At 36.5% G+C, this 21299-nt stretch overlaps 4 protein-coding genes across 4 annotated transcripts; 3 read left to right on the forward strand and 1 right to left on the reverse strand.

The window, feature by feature from the left end:
• Positions 1-682: 682 nt before the first annotated feature.
• LOC110770963 (protein NRT1/ PTR FAMILY 7.1-like) lies at positions 683-3400 on the forward strand. The gene is made up of 5 exons (XM_021975194.2): positions 683-1018; positions 1184-1349; positions 1455-1672; positions 1768-2327; positions 2420-3400. Exons 2-5 carry the CDS (start codon positions 1184-1186, stop codon positions 3282-3284), a joined length of 1809 nt encoding a protein of 602 aa, XP_021830886.1. The 5' UTR covers positions 683-1018; the 3' UTR covers positions 3285-3400.
• Positions 3401-5967: 2567 nt separating this feature from the next.
• Positions 5968-7038, reverse strand: LOC110770949 (AP2/ERF and B3 domain-containing transcription factor At1g51120-like). Its single transcript, XM_021975179.2, has one exon. The coding sequence runs from the start codon at positions 7036-7038 to the stop codon at positions 5968-5970; it is 1071 nt and encodes a 356-aa protein (XP_021830871.2).
• Positions 7039-9255: 2217 nt separating this feature from the next.
• LOC110770958 (protein NRT1/ PTR FAMILY 7.1) lies at positions 9256-12287 on the forward strand. Its single transcript, XM_021975190.2, has 6 exons — positions 9256-9500; positions 9647-9709; positions 9908-10058; positions 10143-10360; positions 10439-10998; positions 11180-12287. The coding sequence occupies exons 2-6, from the start codon at positions 9659-9661 to the stop codon at positions 12039-12041; spliced, it is 1842 nt and encodes a 613-aa protein (XP_021830882.1). The 5' UTR covers positions 9256-9500; positions 9647-9658; the 3' UTR covers positions 12042-12287.
• Positions 12288-14165: 1878 nt separating this feature from the next.
• On the forward strand, positions 14166-17961 carry LOC110763015 (zinc finger CCCH domain-containing protein 14-like). Its single transcript, XM_088255063.1, has 3 exons — positions 14166-14424; positions 15616-15676; positions 16816-17961. Exons 1-3 carry the CDS (start codon positions 14340-14342, stop codon positions 17576-17578), a joined length of 909 nt encoding a protein of 302 aa, XP_088111189.1. The 5' UTR covers positions 14166-14339; the 3' UTR covers positions 17579-17961.
• Positions 17962-21299: the final 3338 nt, after the last annotated feature.

Raw genomic sequence — 21299 nt, forward strand, 5'->3', positions numbered from 1 at the left:
TGGCATAATAATCACATAATAGCTTAGTAGCTTGGACTGTATTATTTTTGACCCTTTTTTCTTCTTCTTTCAAACAAGGTTTTACCACCATTGAGGTTTAAAGAAAAGTTGGGATGGACAAGATAAAAGATTATTATTATTATTATTATTTTTTCTTTTGACAAACACAAAGACTTATTTAAGGTGGAAGAGAAGAGATATCATGGATAATGAAGAGTTAGGAGGATTGCACCCGAATGTAGGGGGATTCAGAATCCGTTGTGTGGTTTAAAAATCCAGAAATTTTAATTTAATTTAATTTATTTCTGTGGCGAGAAGGCTATGCCTGCGCACTTATTGCTACTAAAAGAGAAGCTAAAATCCTAATAAAAATGAGTGTACCTGGACTTGTTAATGAACTTAATTAAATTACAATAAGCATATATGTATATATATATATATATATATATATTTTCAGGTCTAAAATCTAAGATCCGAATGACTTGTAAACTCAAAACTAGTTATGGATAAGACCAAAGCATTTGAGTTTTTTTCTGAAATCTGTTACGTAACAGAAGCCTGAATGTGTGGCATTTGTCATCACTGGAACAGGCCTTCAATACATATATATATATATATATATATATATATATATAAGCCCTTTGTTACACTCTCACACAAGCATGCTTCTTCAAGTGTTTTCTTCTCTTTGAGCAACAACATCTCCCTTTGTGTTCTCTTTCTTTGGTCTTTTCTTTATATAAGCTGCATTAGGTTTTTTTAGTCTGACATGGTTTGTCGAGGCTTTTCAAGAAGTTTGGATTGAGATATTGGGTTGAAGCATTAAGGGGCATCGTTTGGAGTGAAATTTTTGTTTCACTTCTCCACCATAAATGACAAAAGGTTTTTTCGAATTTCCAAGTTTTCTGGCAACTTATGTGATTTCGCCTACATCACCACTTGTAACTACCGACACTCGCTCTTCCCCGTCACCGGAGTCCAGCAGAATTTCAAAAGCAGTTATCAAGTTTCGTAAAAGGTTGGTATCCTACACTTCAGCTAGCTTCATGTTTGATTCAATTAATAGGCCTTGATTCATATTGCTACTATGTCATGCCTTTGAATTGATATTGATTACGTTTTTCGAAAGTTGGTTACTTAGTAGAACGCAATTAACTTGGTCGCTCCTTTCAAAAATTGGCAGATGATTAGCGAAGACAATAACCGAGACGCTGAAGTATCAGGAGCTGTGGATACAAACATCCCTGAAAATGAACAACAGGTGACAACTGAGATAACTGAGAGTAAGGAAACCAAATCCCCTGTTCAAAAGAGCAGAGGAGGATGGACCCTTGCAACTATCTTGCTAGGTACACATCATTGATGACAATCAAATTTTCATTCCTTAGGTTATAGAGTTGCAAAGATATACTTTCCCCTTGATATATATTAATTGTCTGGCTTGTTCCGTGCAGCGAATCAAGGCCTAGCAACACTAGCCTTCTTTGGTGTTGGTGTGAACCTGGTTTTGTTTCTAATCAGAGTTCTTGATCAACAAAATGCCGCGGCGGCAAATAATGTCAGCAAGTGGACTGGAACTGTTTATTTGTTCTCTCTAGTTGGAGCATTCCTCAGTGACTCCTATTGGGGTCGTTTCTTAACCTGCGCAATCTTTCAGCTCATCCTTGTGCTGGTAATACTTTCTTTTTTGGTGTTGTCAACATATTTTTTCATGTATGTATTTGTTTTTTGAAACATTGGAGTAAAAACTTAATGTTCCTCAATCAGGGCTTGGGACTATTATCACTGTCATCTTGGCTCTACCTGATCCATCCTTCTGGTTGTGGTGATGGAGTAACTCCTTGCAAGCCAAAATCCACAGTGGGTGTTGTTCTCTTTTACCTATCAATATATCTAATAGCACTTGGATATGGTGGGCACCAACCTACAATAGCAACATTTGGAGCAGACCAATTTGATGAGACAAATCCAAAACAACAGTCTTCAAAAGCAGCTTTCTTCTGCTATTTCTACTTTGCACTCAATGTTGGGTCTCTTTTCTCCAACAGCATCTTGGTTTATTATGAGGATAAAGGGTTCTGGACTATGGGGTTTCTGGTGTCATTAGGATCTGCTATCGTTGGCCTGGTGTCGTATTTGTTAGCAGCACCAAGGTACCGGTACATAAAACCGAGTGGCAACCCTTTGCCACGTGTAGCTCAGGTATTTGTAGCTGCATTTAGAAAATGGAAGGTTGTTCCAGCCAGCCCTGAGAATCTGTATGAGGTGGAAGGATCAGAATCTGCAATCAAAGGGAGTAGAAAGATTCTCCACAGTAAAGAGATAATGTAATAATGCACTTTATTAATTTTGATATAAACAAAATAACAATCAGCTTTTTAGTATGGCAATGAACTTTTTTGTTACTTAATTTGGTCAGGTTTTTGGACAAGGCAGCAACAATAACAGAGATGGATCAAAGTGGCCCAAATAATCCATGGAGGGTGTGCACTGTAACTCAAGTTGAGGAAGCCAAATGCGTTCTGAAAATGCTCCCCATTTGGCTTTGCACCATAATTTACTCGGTGGTGTTCACACAAATGGCTTCCCTTTTTGTGGAGCAAGGTGATGTGATGGAATCACACATTGGAAATTTTCACCTCCCAGCTGCTAGCATGTCTATTTTTGACATATTCAGTGTTCTTATCTGCACTGGGATTTATCGCCATATCGTTGTGCCTGTATCTGGAAGATTAAGTGGGAATCCAAAAGGCTTATCCGAGCTTCAAAGAATGGGAATAGGGCTCATTATTGGCTTGCTATCAATGGTTGCAGCTGGTGCCACAGAGGTGGCAAGGCTCAAACATGTGCAGCCTGGTCAGAAGGTAAGCTCACTTAGCATATTTTGGCAAATTCCACAATATGTTCTTGTTGGTGCTTCAGAAATTTTTATGTATGTTGGTCAACTTGAGTTCTTCAATGGACAAGCCCCAGATGGAATCAAAAGCCTTGGAAGTTCACTCTGCATGGCCTCCATATCTCTTGGTAATTATGTTAGCAGCTTGCTGGTTACCATCGTGATGATGATTACAGCTAGAGGTGAAAACCCTGGTTGGATCCCAAATAATCTGAATGAGGGTCACCTGGACAGATTCTACTTCCTAATTGCAATTCTAACAGCTTTGGACTTTGTAGTTTATGTGTTTTGCGCTAAGAGGTACAAGGGCATTAACCTCCAAGGCCCTGAGCAGGAAATGGAGAGCATTGAAAGTCCACAAGAGGAGGTGGGGATCAACAGAGTTTAGGCCTTCAATTTTATGTTTCTTTGTAGGCAGTCTTTCCCTTTGTTTAAATTTTTTATGTAAGCATGAGTTTTAGAATAATGGTAGTGCAAGAAAAGAAGAGAGGATGACCTCTGCTTTCTCTCAAATGCCTTTCTGGGTATCTTCTGATATGATTGGAAAACAACTTGGTTTATCTTTCTGAATGGTTCTTTCTTGGTATGTTCTTCTGATAATGATTACCTGTGATATGATTTGGATTGGAAAACTTGGTTTATATTTCAGAATGGTTAAAGCCCAACTCAAACAAAATGAGACTGATCCACTACCTAAATCTTTATAGGCCCAAGAGGTCCTTTTTTCGTTGGCTTTGTAAATACAAGTGATGTTGGAAAAAGAAGTAATCAAACTTAGGACTCGTGTTGCGATGATCCTATTTTTTTTTAATCACAAATGAACACTTCATGCAGAAGCAGAAACCAACAACGACTTGAAAAATTGTTGGCAGAATTGAAAACGAACAAGTGGGTAGGTAGGTTAGGTGGGTGTCCCTATGAGCAAAAGCTTTGTTGCGTATGGTGCTGGCATGCATGGAGTCTCACTATCTAGAGTCTAGACCTAATAAGACCAAAAGCATGCAATGCATAATAGTGTAACCCACCTTGGCCTTGGGTCCTTCAATTCGTCACTTTTGCATAAATCGTGTGGATTTATCACATGAAAAACTGTTTGTTAGTCCACCTTTGAGATTTTTGAAGTAAAATTTTTCACATTTTGTATCGTCACTAAGCTTTATCGTCATGCCTACAAAAGATGTATTAATCATTATTTTAGTAGCATATGATAATTAATGATGTCATGTTGTTGCCAAAGATAAAGATATGGAGAAAAAAAAATCATGTGCACGAATTGGATGATTCTTTTATGCCATTTTACATGCCCATAAACATAATGACTTGCCCTTGCCTTATCTTTTATGGAGTGTGAAGGTAATGGCAGATGTATCTGTCCAACAAATTCAGTGATATGATAACCCCATTGTACTAACACATTGGAATTAACTTGGATAGAGTCCATTGGATATGTTGAGTTTTAAAATGATTTCAATTTCTGACTTGCCTTTTGTTTATGTTATACGAAATTAAAAAATATGAATAAAATTAACTCAAACTTCAAACATTGTTAATAAGGAGATGGAGTGATACTTTTTTTTTTCAGTTAAAGGAGTGGAGAGAGGAAATGTATATGCAATTGCTTGTATTTAAAAAATGAAAATCTTTAGGGGTGGGTTGGGTCGGTTTTGGTCCTAACTCGTAACTCAACTTGATATAGCGGTTTATGATTTTTTAGATCCAAGACTCGCTCATTATTAGGCCAACCCAACCCTCTAATGATCGGGTTGAGTGGTTGAGTTATTGAGCAGTTCAATTAAGTTGACCTGAAATTGTGCCCACCCCTACTCTAAACCTTTTCCCTTTCGGGTCCATTTTGAGTCCAAAGGTTTATTATAATAAAGGCTAATAAAAAAAACTTTATAAAGTTGGTTTATTTTAAAAAAAAAGAAAAAAAAAAATAGAAGGCACTTGTACGAAATATTATGCGCCTTTAGATGTGGCATCAAGATTTGGTCGCATCACATTCAATGGCCAAAAATTGGCTGTAACATTTGTAGGTCCAAAAATATGGAGACACAAACTTGTGTTTGTATATATAAAATCCTTCTCTAATTCATCTATCCCTTGGTTCCAAAACTTTAAGATTAATTTAATTTGAATCGATCGAAACTACTAGCTATAAGTCTGCAAATATTTTTTTTGTAGAATTTAAATTCTAGATGTTTCCCTTACAAAAATGAAATAGCATATGAAGCTTTATTTATCTTTTTTCTCTTTGGGGTACAATGGGGGCCAAGGGCCAAAAAGAAAGCAAAACTCACCCCTCATATTTGAAAGACAACTCAGAGATAGTGATATAATGAGCCCCATTCTAAAATCCAATACCCCCATTGTTTTCATGTTTGCTCCAAAATCCAAAAACGAAGTCCAATTCATGGAAAGAAGAAAAAAAAAAAGAGTGACGGAGAAGAGGGTGGAGAACCACCACTCATTAGTGCATGAGTGGAATGGATCAATGGGCATGGATGAGTGGGAGACAGCTTATCTGCTGATAAGATGGTTTGAGTAAGACCCATAATTCTCATGAATGTTTGATTTGATAAGTCATTCACATACACAGTGTAATATGGACCTAACCTTATCAAAATATTCTATTTAATATTTCCTTTAGGACTGAAATCAGGTTCTCCTTATATTAGTCTTCATAAGCATTTCTGCATATGCATTTTTTTTTATACCAAATATTTAAAGTATATAAGTATAGTTCATGAATACGTACGTATATAATACATGGATGACGTATGCGTATATTCGTAGAGGTAGATACATGCCCACTTGCCATTTCCACTTCTGAATTACTACTGATATAAACAAGTGAAACATACAAATAAATATGAGAGAGAGAGAGAGAGAGAGAGAGAGAGAGAGAGAGAGAGAGAATTTGGCTTCTATATATGGAGCAACAATGAAATTTCACATTTGTTGATGATGAAAAATTACATTCCAAACTGGTGCTTTGACAGCCTAAAAGGATCAAAAGTAAGATTCAGGAGATTAAGGATATAAGAAAAGAAAAATAATCTCCTAGACAGTTAATTAATATTAACACCAAAGAGCCTAAATCCTTTTTGGTCAGCCATGGATGCCTTGTGATCTTCACTATACTTACATTCACCTTGCTGAAACTTGTAGCTGCTACTTCCCCCCAAATTCAGTTCCAATTTGACCTGCAAATCCTCACACTCATGCTTATTGATTTCCTCCTCAAGCAAACATGATCTCTTGCTTTCACCCTCACTATGCATCACATCAATTAACCAAAATGTAGCACTTTCTCTGTCTTCCTCTCTCAATTGATCATCATTCTCGCATGTGTAAAATGTGATCACATCATTTGCCTTCAAATTGTTTTCCTTCACAAACCTATTCCAACCCCTTGTGAACACAAAGCTTTGGCTACTCTTCCAATAGCAATACCTAAACTTCCACACCCCCATGAGCTTGTCATAGAAAACCAGCTCAATGTCATCAACCCCATTTTCTTCCACATTCTCACAAATACAAGGGAAATACTCAACAGCATATTTCTTGGGAATTACAAGCCTATTGAGCTTGCCCACATCACTTGGTGTCAATTCTTTTTGGAAGAGTTGCCTACACAATATTTTCCCATCACCATGCACCCTTAATGAGTTTTGACCCTTGCCCATTTCCTCAGTTTGTGATTGTTTTTGTGACCTTATAAAGGCATCAAATTTAGATGGATAGGAACCATCCCTAATCATTTTTATTATTGCATCTGTTGTGTGATGGTTTTGAAAATCAGGCTCTTGAATGGTGAAATTGGTCCATGGAAAATTTCTATGCAAATCCTTACCATTTCGGAGCTTGATTGCTGCGCTATCGTAAGCCATGGCAGCTTCCTTCTCGGACTTGAAGGTGCCAAGCCAAATTCTTTGGTGGTTTGCATATATTTGTGCACCCCAGTGACCATTTTGTTGTGGCACAACCCCTTTGAATTTTGCAAATGAGACATCATTGTCAAGTCTCGCACGCTTATTTGGATGAAGCAGTCCAAAATCGTTGTCGTTTGAATCAGAAGTTTCGAGAGCTACATTTCTTTGGACGCTTGAAATCATGCTTGATGCAGCATCTTCTTCCATTGTGAATCTCAAGGGCAAAGACAAGCACAATATTGGCATGGAGATGTGAAGACTAATTGATGAACTGATGCTAAAAAAATGCAAGGCGATCCTCATGATGGGGTTTCAAGAAAAGCATGATGAGAAAAGGTTTTAGTTTTAGCATTGCACAGATCATAATATTGGTTTTGAGAGAGAGAGAGAGAGAGAGAGAGAGAGAGAGAGAGAGAGAGAGATTGATCTGCAATCAGAGAGATGTGCTTGATGTTGCATGAACATGGGTAGGTTTTTATTTGAAAGGCTGAGAGTTGAAAATATTAAACTGAATTAGGTAAGTAACAACAAATTATTAAGCACCATATAATTCTAGAAAGAAGTAACAAAATTTTCCAAGTGAAAAATCAAGTCAAATATATTAGAACAAATTTGAAATTTATCTTAATTTAGGCAAATTAATTAGGTGTCACATTCTGAAACTAAATAACCCATTTTGTTTATAGCATACAGTTGATTACAAGTTACAAGTACGTACGTAGGTGTTTCAATTCTTATTATGGGCTGGCGTACGTAATCTACATCAGAGATGTCACTAGAAGTTTCTGATGTGTCAATTTATGTTTTAATTATAGAGGAAAATGATGTGTCAGATACTGTTCATATGTACAGCTTGGCTCTTATAAAACAAATACGCAAGCAAATTAATGCAAGATTTTAATTTGTTCCACTTTGGATACATACAAGTTATTTTTTTTTATTAAAAAAAATCAGAGAATTTCCCAATTATGTTAGAGGACTTTTCTTCTGCGATTTCTTCCTTTTTTTTTTTTTTTTTTTTTTTTTTTTGGTGTGGAGGGAGGAGAAGGTTTGGTATAATACATTTGGGTGTCAAGTTCTTTTTCCTTTACTTTTTAAGATATGTTAACAAGACTGCTTGTATTTAGCAGAAATTTTTTGGGTGTTACGTGGTATTATTAATCCACATATTAAAATACCGGTAGGCAACAAACAAAGTTGATATTTCATGGACTTTGTTAGTAAAACCATGCCACCGAAAAATAAGCATGTTATCATTGGTAACCTTAAGTGACGGTATGACTGTAGCAGTTAATAAAACTGCAATAGAAATATGACACGTGACACACATAACTTTTGTTATGTAAGATAAAGATAAACAACTTTACTAAAATAATAAAAAAAAGATAAAGATAAACAACTTAAAATTAGGGAGCATTGAGCTATAACCTGGTCTAATAAGTAAGCCTCGTGCAAAAGAAAGAAACCATTTCTTAGCTCACTGCAACTAACTTTTACCTTTATGAGGATACATAGACAAGATTTATTCCAAGACATTAATTTACAAATAAACGACAATAATTAAGTTGACATGAACTGAAATATCCTAACGATTGTAACTACAAAATAAGAGATAGAACCATTGGTTAGGTTCTAATTCTGTCTGGACTAATATGGTTTAAGAAAATGGAAAGAATAAGGTACATCCATAGTCAAACCTAGGACCTAACCCTCCCAATGCCACTTCATTTTTGGTAGTTGTTATACCTTTCAGGAGCTTCTTAATTAACAAATCTAATCAACCGTTAAAAAAAATTATAATATAATTAGGAACCTAAAGTATTACTATACTAGCAACCAGTAAGTACAACTGTACGGGTTGAAAAAGCGTTGGAGCTTTATCCGGATAAAAAATTCATATAACAAAAGCATGTAATTTAGACTACTGCTTGTACTAAAAAGTTTCATATAAATAAGTAGCAGTAATTAAAACCTGTATTTTAAACTTTAATTGATGAAATATACAATGCATATATATACACACATAATATACTGCAAAACGGGAATATTTTGATGTGTACTTATTTTCCTTGACATGATTAATTCATATATCTTGGACATAACTTTTCTCCCAAAAAGTATATTATATATTTTTGAGCTCATTCATTACATTATGGAAAAACTATTGATTTTCTTGCATATCAAATAGTATTAAAATAACGACTGCTACTTTTTTTTTTGGTAATACTGTTTGACAACTGCTCATTATGCTCAATGATGAATTTACAGACATTTAACCTGAATAAAAACTACTGAAATGGAGGAGAGACTATCATCCTCATATATATATATATATATATAAAATATTATATATCAATAGGTCATTTTCACAGGGGCAATCAAATGCCATTCATGGAAGAAACGACCTAGTTTGTGGCACAGACTCTTCTAAGCTGAACTCTCCTTCTCCCTATTCCACCAATATTTTTCTTTTCAGTTTTTATCTTATAAATTTGTTTGATAACAAGTATAAAGTAAGTTTGAAAATGACTATTAATTTCCCCCCATTACTCTCCCCTAGCTGTATATATATTGAACTCTCACAACCAACTCTTGTCATATTTTCTTCAATTGGTTCCATTTCTATAACTACTCCATCTTAATACTTCTTCAACCTCATTACCTTTGAAGTAAGTTCTTGTTGCTTTCTTTATCAGTTATCTATGGCTTAGATTGATACATATAATATATATATAAATGGTTTCAACAGTTCCACCATGCTAGCAAATTTGTTATTCTGATTCAACTATCTCTCATTTCCATTGATATTTTGCAGAAGGAACCTTCAATGGCCAGTTCTGTGGATTTACTCAACTCCACTAACGAGGCTGCACGAAAGGTCAGTGAAGTACTGAAATCAAGTAAAATAGATGATGATGATGATGATAATGAATGATTCTGTAAAGTCGTTATATGGCTTTTTGATGGATCTGCAAACTGTTATATATAGCATCCATGAATCAGAAATAGTTACTATTATTTTCATTTGAAAATTAGTTGTAACTTCGTTTTGATCCACCAAAAAAAACACAAGCAGCAGGTGAGAGAAGACAACAGATGCACCGGAGAATCAGAAACTGCGAAACGTAACTTATATGAAGTTGAACAGAAGGTGATAGCTGGTAAAAGTAAGGCATCCCTTATTAGAAAGAGCACAGGAGGGTGGAAATTTGCAAGCCTCTTACTAGGTACCAATAATGAATGATAATCACTTTCTTAATTTCGTTCTTTTAATATATTTATGATGTTCTTGTTGGTCTTGTCTTGTGCAGTGAATCAAGGGCTAGCAACACTAGCTTTCTTTGGTGTTGGTGTGAACTTGGTTTTGTTTTTAACCAGAGTTCTTGATCAAGAGAATGCCGTTGCCGCCAACAGTGTCAGCAAGTGGACTGGAACTGTTTATTTGTGCTCCTTAGTTGGTGCATTTCTCAGTGATTCGTACTGGGGTCGTTACTTAACCTGCGCAATCTTTCAGCTCATCTTTGTAGTGGTAATTTTTTTTTATTGTCAAATATATATATATTCTTTGAAGTGAATGAAAATTGATGTTGCCTAAATTGAATATCAGGGCTTGGTGCTGTTATCTCTTTCATCTTGGCTCTTCTTGTTCAACCCTTCTGGTTGTGGTGATGGAGAAATAGTGTGCATGCCTGCATCCCCTGTTGGTGTTGCTATCTTTTACTTGTCCATATATTTGGTTGCATTTGGATATGGTGGGTACCAGCCAACTATAGCAACCTTTGGAGCTGACCAATTTGATGAGGCAAATCCTAAAGAGAGAGCTTCAAAAGCAGTTTTCTTTTCCTATTTCTACTTTGCACTCAATGTTGGGTCTCTTTTCTCAAACACCATATTGGTCTATTATGAGGATACTGGCAAATGGACTCTGGGGTTTGTGGTGTCATTGGGGTCTGCTATCATAGCCCTATTGTCCTTTTTGTTAGGGACACCAGGGTATAGGTACCTAAAACCATGTGGCAACCCTTTGCCACGTGTCGCTCAGGTATTCGTCGCTGCAGCTAGGAAATGGGATATTGTTCCAGTCAACTCGGATGACCTGTATGAGGTTGAAGGACCAGACTCTGCAATCAAAGGGAGTAGAAAGATTTATCACAGCAATGAGATTGAGTAAGTATCAGACTTTTCATCTGTACAAACTTTACAGTAAAAAGGCTTTCAAATCATACCATGTACTACAAATTACTCAATACATATATAGTAAATAAATAAGACAACATATAGAAATTTTCGAGATCCACATAGCACTTGTCTAAAGTACTTAAACTAAATTGGTTCTTAATTTGGTCAGGTTTTTGGACAAGGCAGCAACAATCACTGAGGATGATCTGTGTGGCCCTAAGAATCCATGGAGGCTCTGCACCGTAACTCAAGTCGAGGAAGCCAAATGCGTCCTGAAAATGCTACCCATTTGGCTTTGCACTATAATTTACTCTGTGGTCTTCACACAAATGGCTTCCCTTTTTGTAGAGCAAGGGGATGTGATGAAATCCAACCTTGGAAAATTTCACCTCCCAGCTGCTAGCATGTCTGCTTTTGATATATGCAGTGTCCTTATCTGCACTGGAATTTACCGCCAAGTGCTTGTGCCATTAGCTGGAAAGCTAAGTGGGAACACTAAAGGGATATCCGAGCTTAAAAGAATGGGGATAGGGCTCGTTATTGGCATGCTGGCAATGGTCGCAGCAGGTGCCACAGAGATTGCAAGGCTCAAGCATGTGCTGCCTGGTGAGAAAATAAGCTCTCTGAGCATATTTTGGCAAATTCCACAGTATGTTCTTGTTGGTGCTTCTGAGGTTTTTATGTACGTTGGTCAACTTGAGTTCTTCAATGGACAAGCCCCGGATGGGATAAAAAGCTTCGGAAGTTCACTCTGCATGGCTTCAATGTCGCTTGGGAATTACGCGAGCAGCTTTCTGGTTAACATGGTAATGGGAATTACAGCTAGAGGTAAAAACCCTGGTTGGATCCCAGATAATCTGAACACAGGTCACTTGGACAGATTCTACTTCCTAATTGCAGCATTAACAGCTTTCGACTTTGTTATTTACGTGTTTTGTGCTAAGTGGTACAAGTCCATTAACCTTGAGGGCTCTGAGAAGGAAATTCAGATCATTGAAATTCAAAAAGATGTGGTGCTCAGAAGAGTTTAGGCATCTTAATTAGTACTTGGCCTAAGTTTAAGAAATAATCTGTGTGTACTGCAGAAGAGGAGGGAGCATGAACTCTTATATATTGCAGAAGAGAAATGATTGCTTTCCTAAATAGTGTAACATGCTTTTGCCAAGTTAAGAAGGTTAAAGTAATAAATAAGTTTGTTTAGACTGGCAGCTTTGGCTTGCATTGTAAGTTTCAAACATTTTGGTAGAGCTAATGGAATCAGTGGATATTTTGGTAAATTGCCATGTACTGCTTTTGAATTCTTGAAAAGTGATTGCAGCTTTGGATTCCTTCTAGGGAGGAAAGTGATAGAACTTACAGATTGGTCATCATGAATATGGTAATTTTCAGGATGCATGATTCATATATGTCTGCTCTGCAGTGATATATTGCTAAAAACGTTGTGGGCACTACGAAAATGGACCAAAACATCAAATATACGCATGTATTAAAAACGTTGTAGGATGATATTTTGTATGTGAAGTGAAGCAATAGGACAAATTTTCCTTTTGGAAGACTAAGACCTCACCACACCGCCTGTCTTACCAAAGTTGAGGTTTCATAGTTAGATTCAACCACACGTGGAACCTGAAAAACCCACCCAAAAAAAAAAACTCACATTGAGTGTCGGGGAATGATAACATGTCGATACGTTTTGTTGGCGAAAATGATATCGACATGTTATCTATGCATACCGACAGTCTGCTAGAGAATTCTATACAGATATATATTGTAGCTGGCTTCTCCCATGTTTATCTGTGTTTTCACATAAAGGAGGGAACTTCAGCATTGAATCCTGTACTGACAAGATAAAAGGGTCATCTTCTGGAAAACTGAACTGTAAAAGATTAAGACTTTGTGAAAATTCTATCATTCTCTTTACTTATGTATAGAGATGATGTGACACTACTACCACATATTAATATGGTTGTCTTAATTACTGGCTATAATAAGAGCCCTATAATGGATAGAGTATGATTATATATATGAAGTTGATAGATAGATCTGTGGACATACGCTAAATAAAACTGTGAATTGGACGCAGTGACGCCATTGATGTAGCTACCACCATTGCCAACACTATAAGCTTAGGCTAGGACTCCTGTGGTTGCACCAATTTTAATTGTCCATCTCCTACTTTCTACAATCATGGCTTTAGGATATGGATATGGTGCTAGCTACCTAGGCGTGACTCTCAAGCTAATGCCTGAAAAAGCAGAGGCCATGAGAAAGCTTCTGGAATGTCACATTAATTAGCAAAGCTTGCCTTAAGTTGTCATATGGGAAGGAAATGAAAAAACTAGTGAAAGTTCACCATCTATTATTACACTTTAAGAATTACTTTGTCGATATGTTATTTTTACATATCTTTGCCACCACACGACGGCGGATTCAAGAATTTTTCATTCATGAGGAAAATAGAAGTCCTCACACCATTTTGCCTACTTGTAGTACTTGGCTCCATGCCTAGCCTCTGGCTCTTTGAGACATTTTATCGAACATATTACCCCTATGACAACTAGAATAAAAGAGAATAACAAAATAACATAAGCAATTGGCCCATGTTGTGAGAAATTATTGTATGGTACTGGAATACGGTCACGTGATATAATCTGTACACGCATTATAATATAAATGAATTAGTTATACCACGTCATCATACTCCTATATTACACTATAATTACTCCCTTGTTTTAGATCGTAGACTTCTTTCAAATCAACTATCCCAAATTTATGGAGGTCTATACGATTTTTTATTTTTTATTTTCAAAAGGCCTGTGGGAAATCCTAAAGATCCCCCCCATATCAAGGAAATTCGAGTCTCATTAATTTAGAAGCCCATTAATTTTTTGTTGGTAAAATAAGCCCATGAATGTTATAATGAGCCCATTAAATGAAATTGGTAGCCGTACACCCATCCCATCTCATCATCCGAGATTCGGATTCGGATTCCCAACAAAAGATGATTAAACGATAACGTCACACGGGGCGCACGTGACCCCCACGCCTCTGTCACCGTCTCCTCACAGATGACAGACCACAGTCGTCGTAGTAAGATAATTGCCGAAAAAATCTGTCTATTTAAAAAATATATATATATATATATTTATCAACCCCATTTAAATTGCAATTTCAAGTCCGCCCTTCCCTTTCCCCTCTTTCGTGAACCCTAGACAGTTCAATCTCTCCTCTTTCTCCCTCTCCTTCTATATCCTAGGGTTTTTATTTTTTTTTGTTCTTTTACTTTTTCGCGGTTTCTGCCTCGCACGCTTCTCTCTCCTTGTGCTGTAATGGACTTTGGAGGTGGGCGCAAGAGAGGCAGGCCCGAAGCTGCCTCCTTTAATGGCAATGGCGGCTTCAAGAAATCCAAGCCAGGTTCGTCTTCGCATTACTTTCAACCATGCTCACATGTTTTATTTTTATTTTTTATATATTGTTGTACCACGCGCAGACATGTATGACATATGTATGTGTAAGTTTTATGCATTAAAGCTAGGGTTGATGCTTGTTCCGCTTTTGTGCATTTAAGCTTTGCTTTTTACTTGGTTGGAGTACTTTAGGAAGTGGACGAAGAAATTAATTTGATGAAAATCTTAAATTAAGTGTGGGAAAAAGTTGAAGACAGTTTGAATCTCAAGTGTTAAGCTTCCTGGATTAATAGAATGAAGGAAAAGTATTTAAAAAAACATTGAATTTTGAGCTCAAGTTTAAAAAGTATTGAATTTGTAGCTCAGTTTAGTTTGGTACGGTAAATTTAAGAAAACGAAGTTTAATCAGTGATTTTTATTTTTATTTTTTTTAATTAATCAATTGGGCACTTGGGAAGCTAAGTTTATTGCTAGTTTTTTCTGCGTGAAATTGCACATTAAAGGCATTAGCGTTCTTTGTAGTGGAGCTAGATTTAACATGATGTTCTATTTCTTTTCGTCACTCCAAACTTGAAAACGAAAGGATGTTTTGTTTTTTGCTGCTATCTCATTTAGGTGTTCATCTCTGTTTGCATACTGGTGATTATAAAATTTCTTTAAAGGCTTGTGCTCCTTTGTGCCTTCATAAAAATTCTTTGCTGGGTAGACGGAGTGCAATTCAGAGTTGGCTATTGAGTGTTTGCAGGATATGTTTATTCCGTTTGGAGTTTGTTAGAACTTTAAAAAAAAAACTACGTATGTAGATAAGTGAGAACTTTAAATGATTATTTTCTAATGATTGGTGAGGAGAGAAGGAAATGGAGAATCCTAAGTTCTCTTAACTTTCCTGTGAGAATGGAAACTTTCAACTTTTTTTCTTGAAAGTAATATATTGAAAACCATAATTTTAAAATATGATTTAAGTTTTGTTTTTACCTCTTTGTTGGATTAAATAGTACAGGGTTTAGAGGTCTTTCTCTATTCAACAGTATAAGAGGGTGGTTCTTTGACTATTTGGATTCTTCAATGGAATTGGTGTTTTATATATCTTTTATTAGTGATAAAAATGGTAACGTCATGTTGAATATTGTTAAAGTTTTGAGGATTAATAACCCACTGTAAGCATAACTGAGGGAAATTAATTAATGTTCTGCAACAGAAATGGAGTCCTTTACAACTGGTATAGGAAGCAAATCGAAGCCATGCACAAAGTTTTTCAGGTTCTAATCTTAACCTATCTAAAATGAATACTCTAAATGTAATTTTGCATATTGATAATTTATATAAATTCAAGAAAGAGTTTGTTATCCAGTTTTTGTGAGTAAAATTTTTGCAATTTGGACTAATGAAATGGGCGGTCAAAGCTGTGATACAGGTTGAACTCTCTGTTCTAATCATGATAACAAAGACTGAACAGATATGGTTGAATGACAACAGCTCGATTAAATACGTACTGGATCCTATGTAATTTAATGTGGTTGTATGGGATGCAGAAGTTTCCTTTATATGGTGTTTATATTTAGCTTCTTTTATATTCTTTGCAACTGAAATCAAAGCAATTGGTCGCTAAGTTTTAAAACAGGTTATTTTATGTTCGGACTATGAAAAAAAAGTAAGTTGAATTGAGAATTCTGATTCATTATGAGGTCTAAGTCATGATCTCTTTCAAAAACTATGGGGACTCCACTTGCATTTTGTTAAACTGTGTGGGACATAAAGCTTCTATTTAAACCGTCACTATTCCTTGATCTCTTTCAAAAAGTTTTAAATCTTTTTCCGTCTGTATTTCATTCACTGAATTTGTCCTAAGGTTTGTATAGGATGAGGTCTAAGTCATGTTGGTATCTTTATATTGTAAGAGAGAGATCTTGTTGTGAATTGTGCTACCTTTCCAATCTCAGACTTCACTCGTAGAAGCTTGTCTTTTGATGCTTTATTTCATTTTCGTTTCAGTATGAGGTAAGAGTGGTGGTGAAGTAGTTGGCTAATAGAAGATTGGCCTTGTATTCACCTTCTAAAAGAACATCTCTTCCGCTGCTAAAGAAGCATTTCTTGCCTGAGTTGGCTAAAGTTAAAAAATATACATAGTTCCAGACTTTTTAGGATTTTTCATACATTTCATAAGAGAAACCAATTGGCTTTTTTGTTTTGTTTTGTTTTGGGGCAGTGATTCTGGTGAAGAATTTATTCTAAGTTTCGGTTTCCTTTATCCTATATGTGCTACACAGCCTTGTCTCAGCTGAGCTTATATATAATACGTGCTCATTACCCCATTTCTGATCTGTATGCTTGTTTGTCAGATTCCCTGTAATTTTCTGTCATATTTGTGCTCAGAAGTTTTTGCTTTGTTTCTATACAGCACTTCTGGGTGCCCTTTTGGTGAGGGATGTCACTTCTTGCATTATGTTCCTGGCGGCATCAAAGCGGTGTCTCAGATGACTGGTAGCAACCCAACTCTTCCTCCTCCTCCTAGAAACTCAGCAGCCCCTCCATCATTTCCAGATGGTTCTTCTCCTCCATCTGTCAAGACCCGGTTGTGTAATAAGTACAACACAGTTGAAGGTTGCAAGTTTGGGGATAAATGCCACTTTGCGCATGGTGAGTGGGAGCTTGGGAGGCCCACTGCTCAATCCTATGAAGATCCTCGTGGTGGGGGAGGATATCCAGGCAGGATGGGAGGAGGTCGGATGGAGCCTCCCCCGCAAACTCATGGAGCTGCAGCGAGATTTGGAGCCACTGCCACAGCTAAGATCAGCGTTGATGCTTCACTTGCTGGAGCCATAATTGGGAAAAATGGTGTGAACTCAAAGCAAATATGTCGTGTGACTGGGGCAAAGCTTTCTATAAGGGAGCATGAGTCAGATCCCAAGCTGAGAAACATTGAGCTTGAGGGTACCTTTGATCAAATTAAAGATGCCAGTGCCATGGTTCGTGAGCTTATTGTGAACGTGAGCTCAGCTGCGGGACCTCACATGAGGAACAATCCTGGTATGGCAGCCTCAGCTCCAGCAAGCAACTTCAAGACTAAGCTTTGTGAGAACTTTACTAAAGGCACATGCACGTTTGGGGATAGGTGCCACTTTGCACATGGACCTGAAGAATTGCGCCGGCAGGGGATGTGATTTCTTTCAATACCTCTCTCTCTCTCTCTCTCTCTCTCTCTCTCTCTCTCATGTCCTCTTACCATTCTCTCGTAGGATACGCATATTACAGCATTAATTTTTGTGTTCGTTGAATTTTCCAAGAGTGCAGTTTCCTTAGTTTTCTAGGGTTTTAATATTTGGAAATTTTTAGTAGCTTGCCATATTTGATCTCTACCTTGCCACTTTTGTCTTTTGGGATCACTCTGAGGTTTCTTTGTTGAACTAATCTAGCGATTAAGCATAAGTTGCCAGTAGCATGTGAAGTGGCAAATGCTATTCTTGGTTGCTTTATTGTGTTAATTTTGTTTTCATCAGATTAAAAAAGAAAAAGTAAAAAGAGATGTTAGAGAGTTGTTATTCAAGTTTTTCATTTTATCGTTCTTTCATGCTTTATAGCTTGCAGTCAATTGAGCCATTGCCGTACAATAATAAGATTGGGCCAATCGACCCTGCTCTGGTCAACTAGCTTACTAAGAAAATAAGAGACCCATGAAATGAAATGCAATTGAGGAAATGGATTAAACAAAATCGAACTCAAATTAATAGTGAGTGAGCCCCCTAGGTCACAAGGCCAACTGCTCCAACGGTATGGAAGCGCAGGGTTGTGGTGGATTGATACAGATCTTATTATTATTTGGTTAATTGGCCCTAATCTTAATCACAACTCTAAAGTAGAAATATAAACATAGAAAGTTAAGTCTTAATTTTTATTTTTTGAGAACCTTTCCTTATTGAAATGAGCGATAATATACTAAACTCACACACAACACAGATGCTAGGACTCAAACCCAGGATCTCACTTTTTGGGGGGGGGGCAATACTCCAAGCCACTACACTAGTGTGTTATTTGCATTAAGTTTTAATTCTTAAATAAAACTAAAATGAAGTAGATAGATGACTCAGCACAATCCAATTCTATTTAATTATGAGTTTATTCTTGTGGGTCGAAAATTCAAACCCTATGGCAATTATTTCCTTATATATTCTTTAGAAATTTATACGTATTAGTAACTAGGTTTTCATTCAACGAAAAGAACTCATACACTAAATGAATCCAAATACTTCTAGGCTTTTGTTGAGGTTAATTTCATGCAAGTCAACTTGTTAAGACTTTAAGATCTATGATCAAGGGTTCCTATCAATTTATTAGGAAACCTAGCTTGTTTTAGCATATATATATATATATATATAAAGATATATGATATGAGCAAATAGAAGACAGAGAAAACATAAATCCAAATAAATAACCATACTTTAAAAAGCCAATATTATCCATGGCTAATATATTGTCATCCCAAAATAGAAGATGGAATAAAGTCATCGCAAACTTTTAAGAATCACAAACCCAACTTATTAAAGCTTAAACAGTTTAGGGCTTGGGAATAAGCATCCATTCTAAACCTAAATCGAAATTACTAAAGCTTGGAGACCGCATGAAGCTGTTTGAAAGCTGCTTCCGCAGCCTGCTGCTCTGTTTCTTCTTTTTGCTTGATCTTTCGGAACCTGATCCCACACCGATTGCAAAGACTCTGCAAAAATTAAAACATCCAATTATAAAGACTATGGTTATATCCATTAAGTTCCACAACAACAAGTGTTATATCTCTATGAAAAATGCTAGGGAGACCATCGTTAGAGACCAACTTGTATACAATCTCTCTAATACAGGTGGGACCCACTGTATACACGTATATATGTATACCTATTTAATTACTTTACGTACACCTTTTTGATCAATGATTTGGATTCATAGTCTAATAACAAAAAACGGACTTGATTGTTTGACTTTGTGTAAAGCTTACCTTGGGGCCAAGGGGACCAGTACGCCACATGGGAGATTCGGTAACACGACAGTTATAGTTGGTGCAAGTTTTATTGTTGTCACCAACTTTAGCTGGACCGCGTCCGGTAGTCTTCCTCTTTCTCGAGCCACCAGTTTTTCCTCTTCTGTTGGATATGTTTATTATACAGTAGTTCTTCAACTCCGGTGGAGCTGGAAATTCATATTGCTTATATCCATTAACGTTGGGATTGTTGAGGCTAGATCTATCGACGGCCTACCAAACAATTTTTATGTGTAAAACAAATTAATCATCACTTTGAAATATCACAGACCAAACATTACACATGACTATTGTACATTAATTCAGAAGATTAAAAAATAAAAATAAAAGTAATCATCATCATTAGCAATCATAATTGCATGGCTTCTCTATAATGAACTATTATTAATGGGTACGTAGGTAACATATATACGTACATTTCATTTTACAGCTGAAATAATTGAGTAGCTAAAACAACAACAAATTCTGTCAAATTTGTATGAGATAATTATATGCAACTTAGATGGAATAAGATAAAATGAAAAAAAATATTAACCAATAACATCACAAAGATTTATGGCATCTGCCAAAGACTCTAGTCTCGACTACTTTGCTAGAGAGATGAGCACTCGGAATACACAAACAACAAGAGAGAGAAGAATGTTTGAACTTGGTGATATTTGATCCTAGTATTTTCACACGAATTAGATCTCCAGGTATAAGACTAAATTTGGTGGTTTCATTTCTGTAAGCGTTGACAGCGGCGTTCGCCTCTCAGAGGACAGCCAGTGAGGTGCTGCACCCACCCTGAGGCGGCTTTCCAAATAAAAATGACGAACGTTTAGGGTTTTAAGGGTACTTTAGGAATATTGGACCTTTGAATTAGCGGCGGCTATCAAAACTAAAAAGATTAACACTAGGGTTTAAGAGGTAGTTTAGGAAACTTATATTTTGTGACCCGGATAAGCAATAGCGAGTCACTCTAATAATTATTGCACTAAAAAATAATACTAAGGTTTACAATGTGTTTACGAAACATTTTAAGTGACAACGAACAAGTTTAGCACAAAAGGTATTGTCATTATATTTATTATACACTATTTGACCAATATATTTAGTAATAATTAAAACCGGGTAGCGGTAGTTATTGTCACTCTCTAGTACGGTAGTGTGATTAAATACATTCCCGCAGAATGCTGGTGGTAAATGAAAATGCAAATAGCACTCCTTTAACGATAGATAGTAAAATAAACCCAAAAACTAGAGCTAGCACATATATATAGGAAAAAAGGTTAGGAAATTGCCTGGGAGGTAGAAGAATCATTTGCAGTATGGGATTGTTGATCAATGTTTTTGTTGGAAGATTGTATTCCTAGCCTCAGGGTGAGGTCCACCAAACAATCCGTACCTCCTAGACTGGCTTCATGTTGATCAAAGTTGGTCATTTCGAAACCATTTTGAACACCTTTGGGATCCATATGTTTTCTCTGGAAATCGATCGTATCATATCAAAGTTAGATCTTTTAAGATAAGTAAGCCCATGGAGAGAGAGAGAGAGAGAGAGAGAGAGAGAGAGAGAGAGAGAGAGAGAGAGAGAGAGAGAGAGATCCAGGCATGCATGAAAGTTGAAACTGAAAGACATGATGGCTCAAAAACAGAGAATGATCTGGAAGGCTGACACACATACACACATACACACACAGACTAGAAAGGGACAACATTTTCCATGAGTAGATACCAAAAGAACATCATTAAGACTGCAGATCTATCTAGGGTGTGAGAATGTGTGAGATCAGAATCAGATTAGACAAGAACATCACTAGTAGTGTTACCTTTGATTCTAAACCTAGATATAAACGTGCATATATTTGAACTTT

This window comes from Prunus avium, chromosome 6 (assembly GCF_965620075.1).
Source record: "Prunus avium chromosome 6, drPruAviu1.hap1.1, whole genome shotgun sequence".
Lineage (NCBI taxonomy): Eukaryota > Viridiplantae > Streptophyta > Magnoliopsida > Rosales > Rosaceae > Prunus > Prunus avium.

Coding starts and splice junctions, on each gene's coding strand:
- LOC110770963 (XM_021975194.2), top strand. CDS start 1,184: ATGATTAGCGAAGACAATAACCGAGACGCTGAAGTATCAGGAGCTGTG. Junction 1,350..1,454: donor CCTTGCAACTATCTTGCTAG/GTACACATCATT, acceptor TGTTCCGTGCAG/CGAATCAAGGCCTAGCAACA. Junction 1,673..1,767: donor TTCAGCTCATCCTTGTGCTG/GTAATACTTTCT, acceptor TTCCTCAATCAG/GGCTTGGGACTATTATCACT.
- LOC110770949 (XM_021975179.2), bottom strand. CDS start 7,038: ATGGAAGAAGATGCTGCATCAAGCATGATTTCAAGCGTCCAAAGAAAT.
- LOC110770958 (XM_021975190.2), top strand. CDS start 9,659: ATGGCCAGTTCTGTGGATTTACTCAACTCCACTAACGAGGCTGCACGA. Junction 9,710..9,907: donor CTAACGAGGCTGCACGAAAG/GTCAGTGAAGTA, acceptor AAACACAAGCAG/CAGGTGAGAGAAGACAACAG. Junction 10,059..10,142: donor ATTTGCAAGCCTCTTACTAG/GTACCAATAATG, acceptor TGTCTTGTGCAG/TGAATCAAGGGCTAGCAACA.
- LOC110763015 (XM_088255063.1), top strand. CDS start 14,340: ATGGACTTTGGAGGTGGGCGCAAGAGAGGCAGGCCCGAAGCTGCCTCC. Junction 14,425..15,615: donor CTTCAAGAAATCCAAGCCAG/GTTCGTCTTCGC, acceptor GTTCTGCAACAG/AAATGGAGTCCTTTACAACT. Junction 15,677..16,815: donor CCATGCACAAAGTTTTTCAG/GTTCTAATCTTA, acceptor GTTTCTATACAG/CACTTCTGGGTGCCCTTTTG.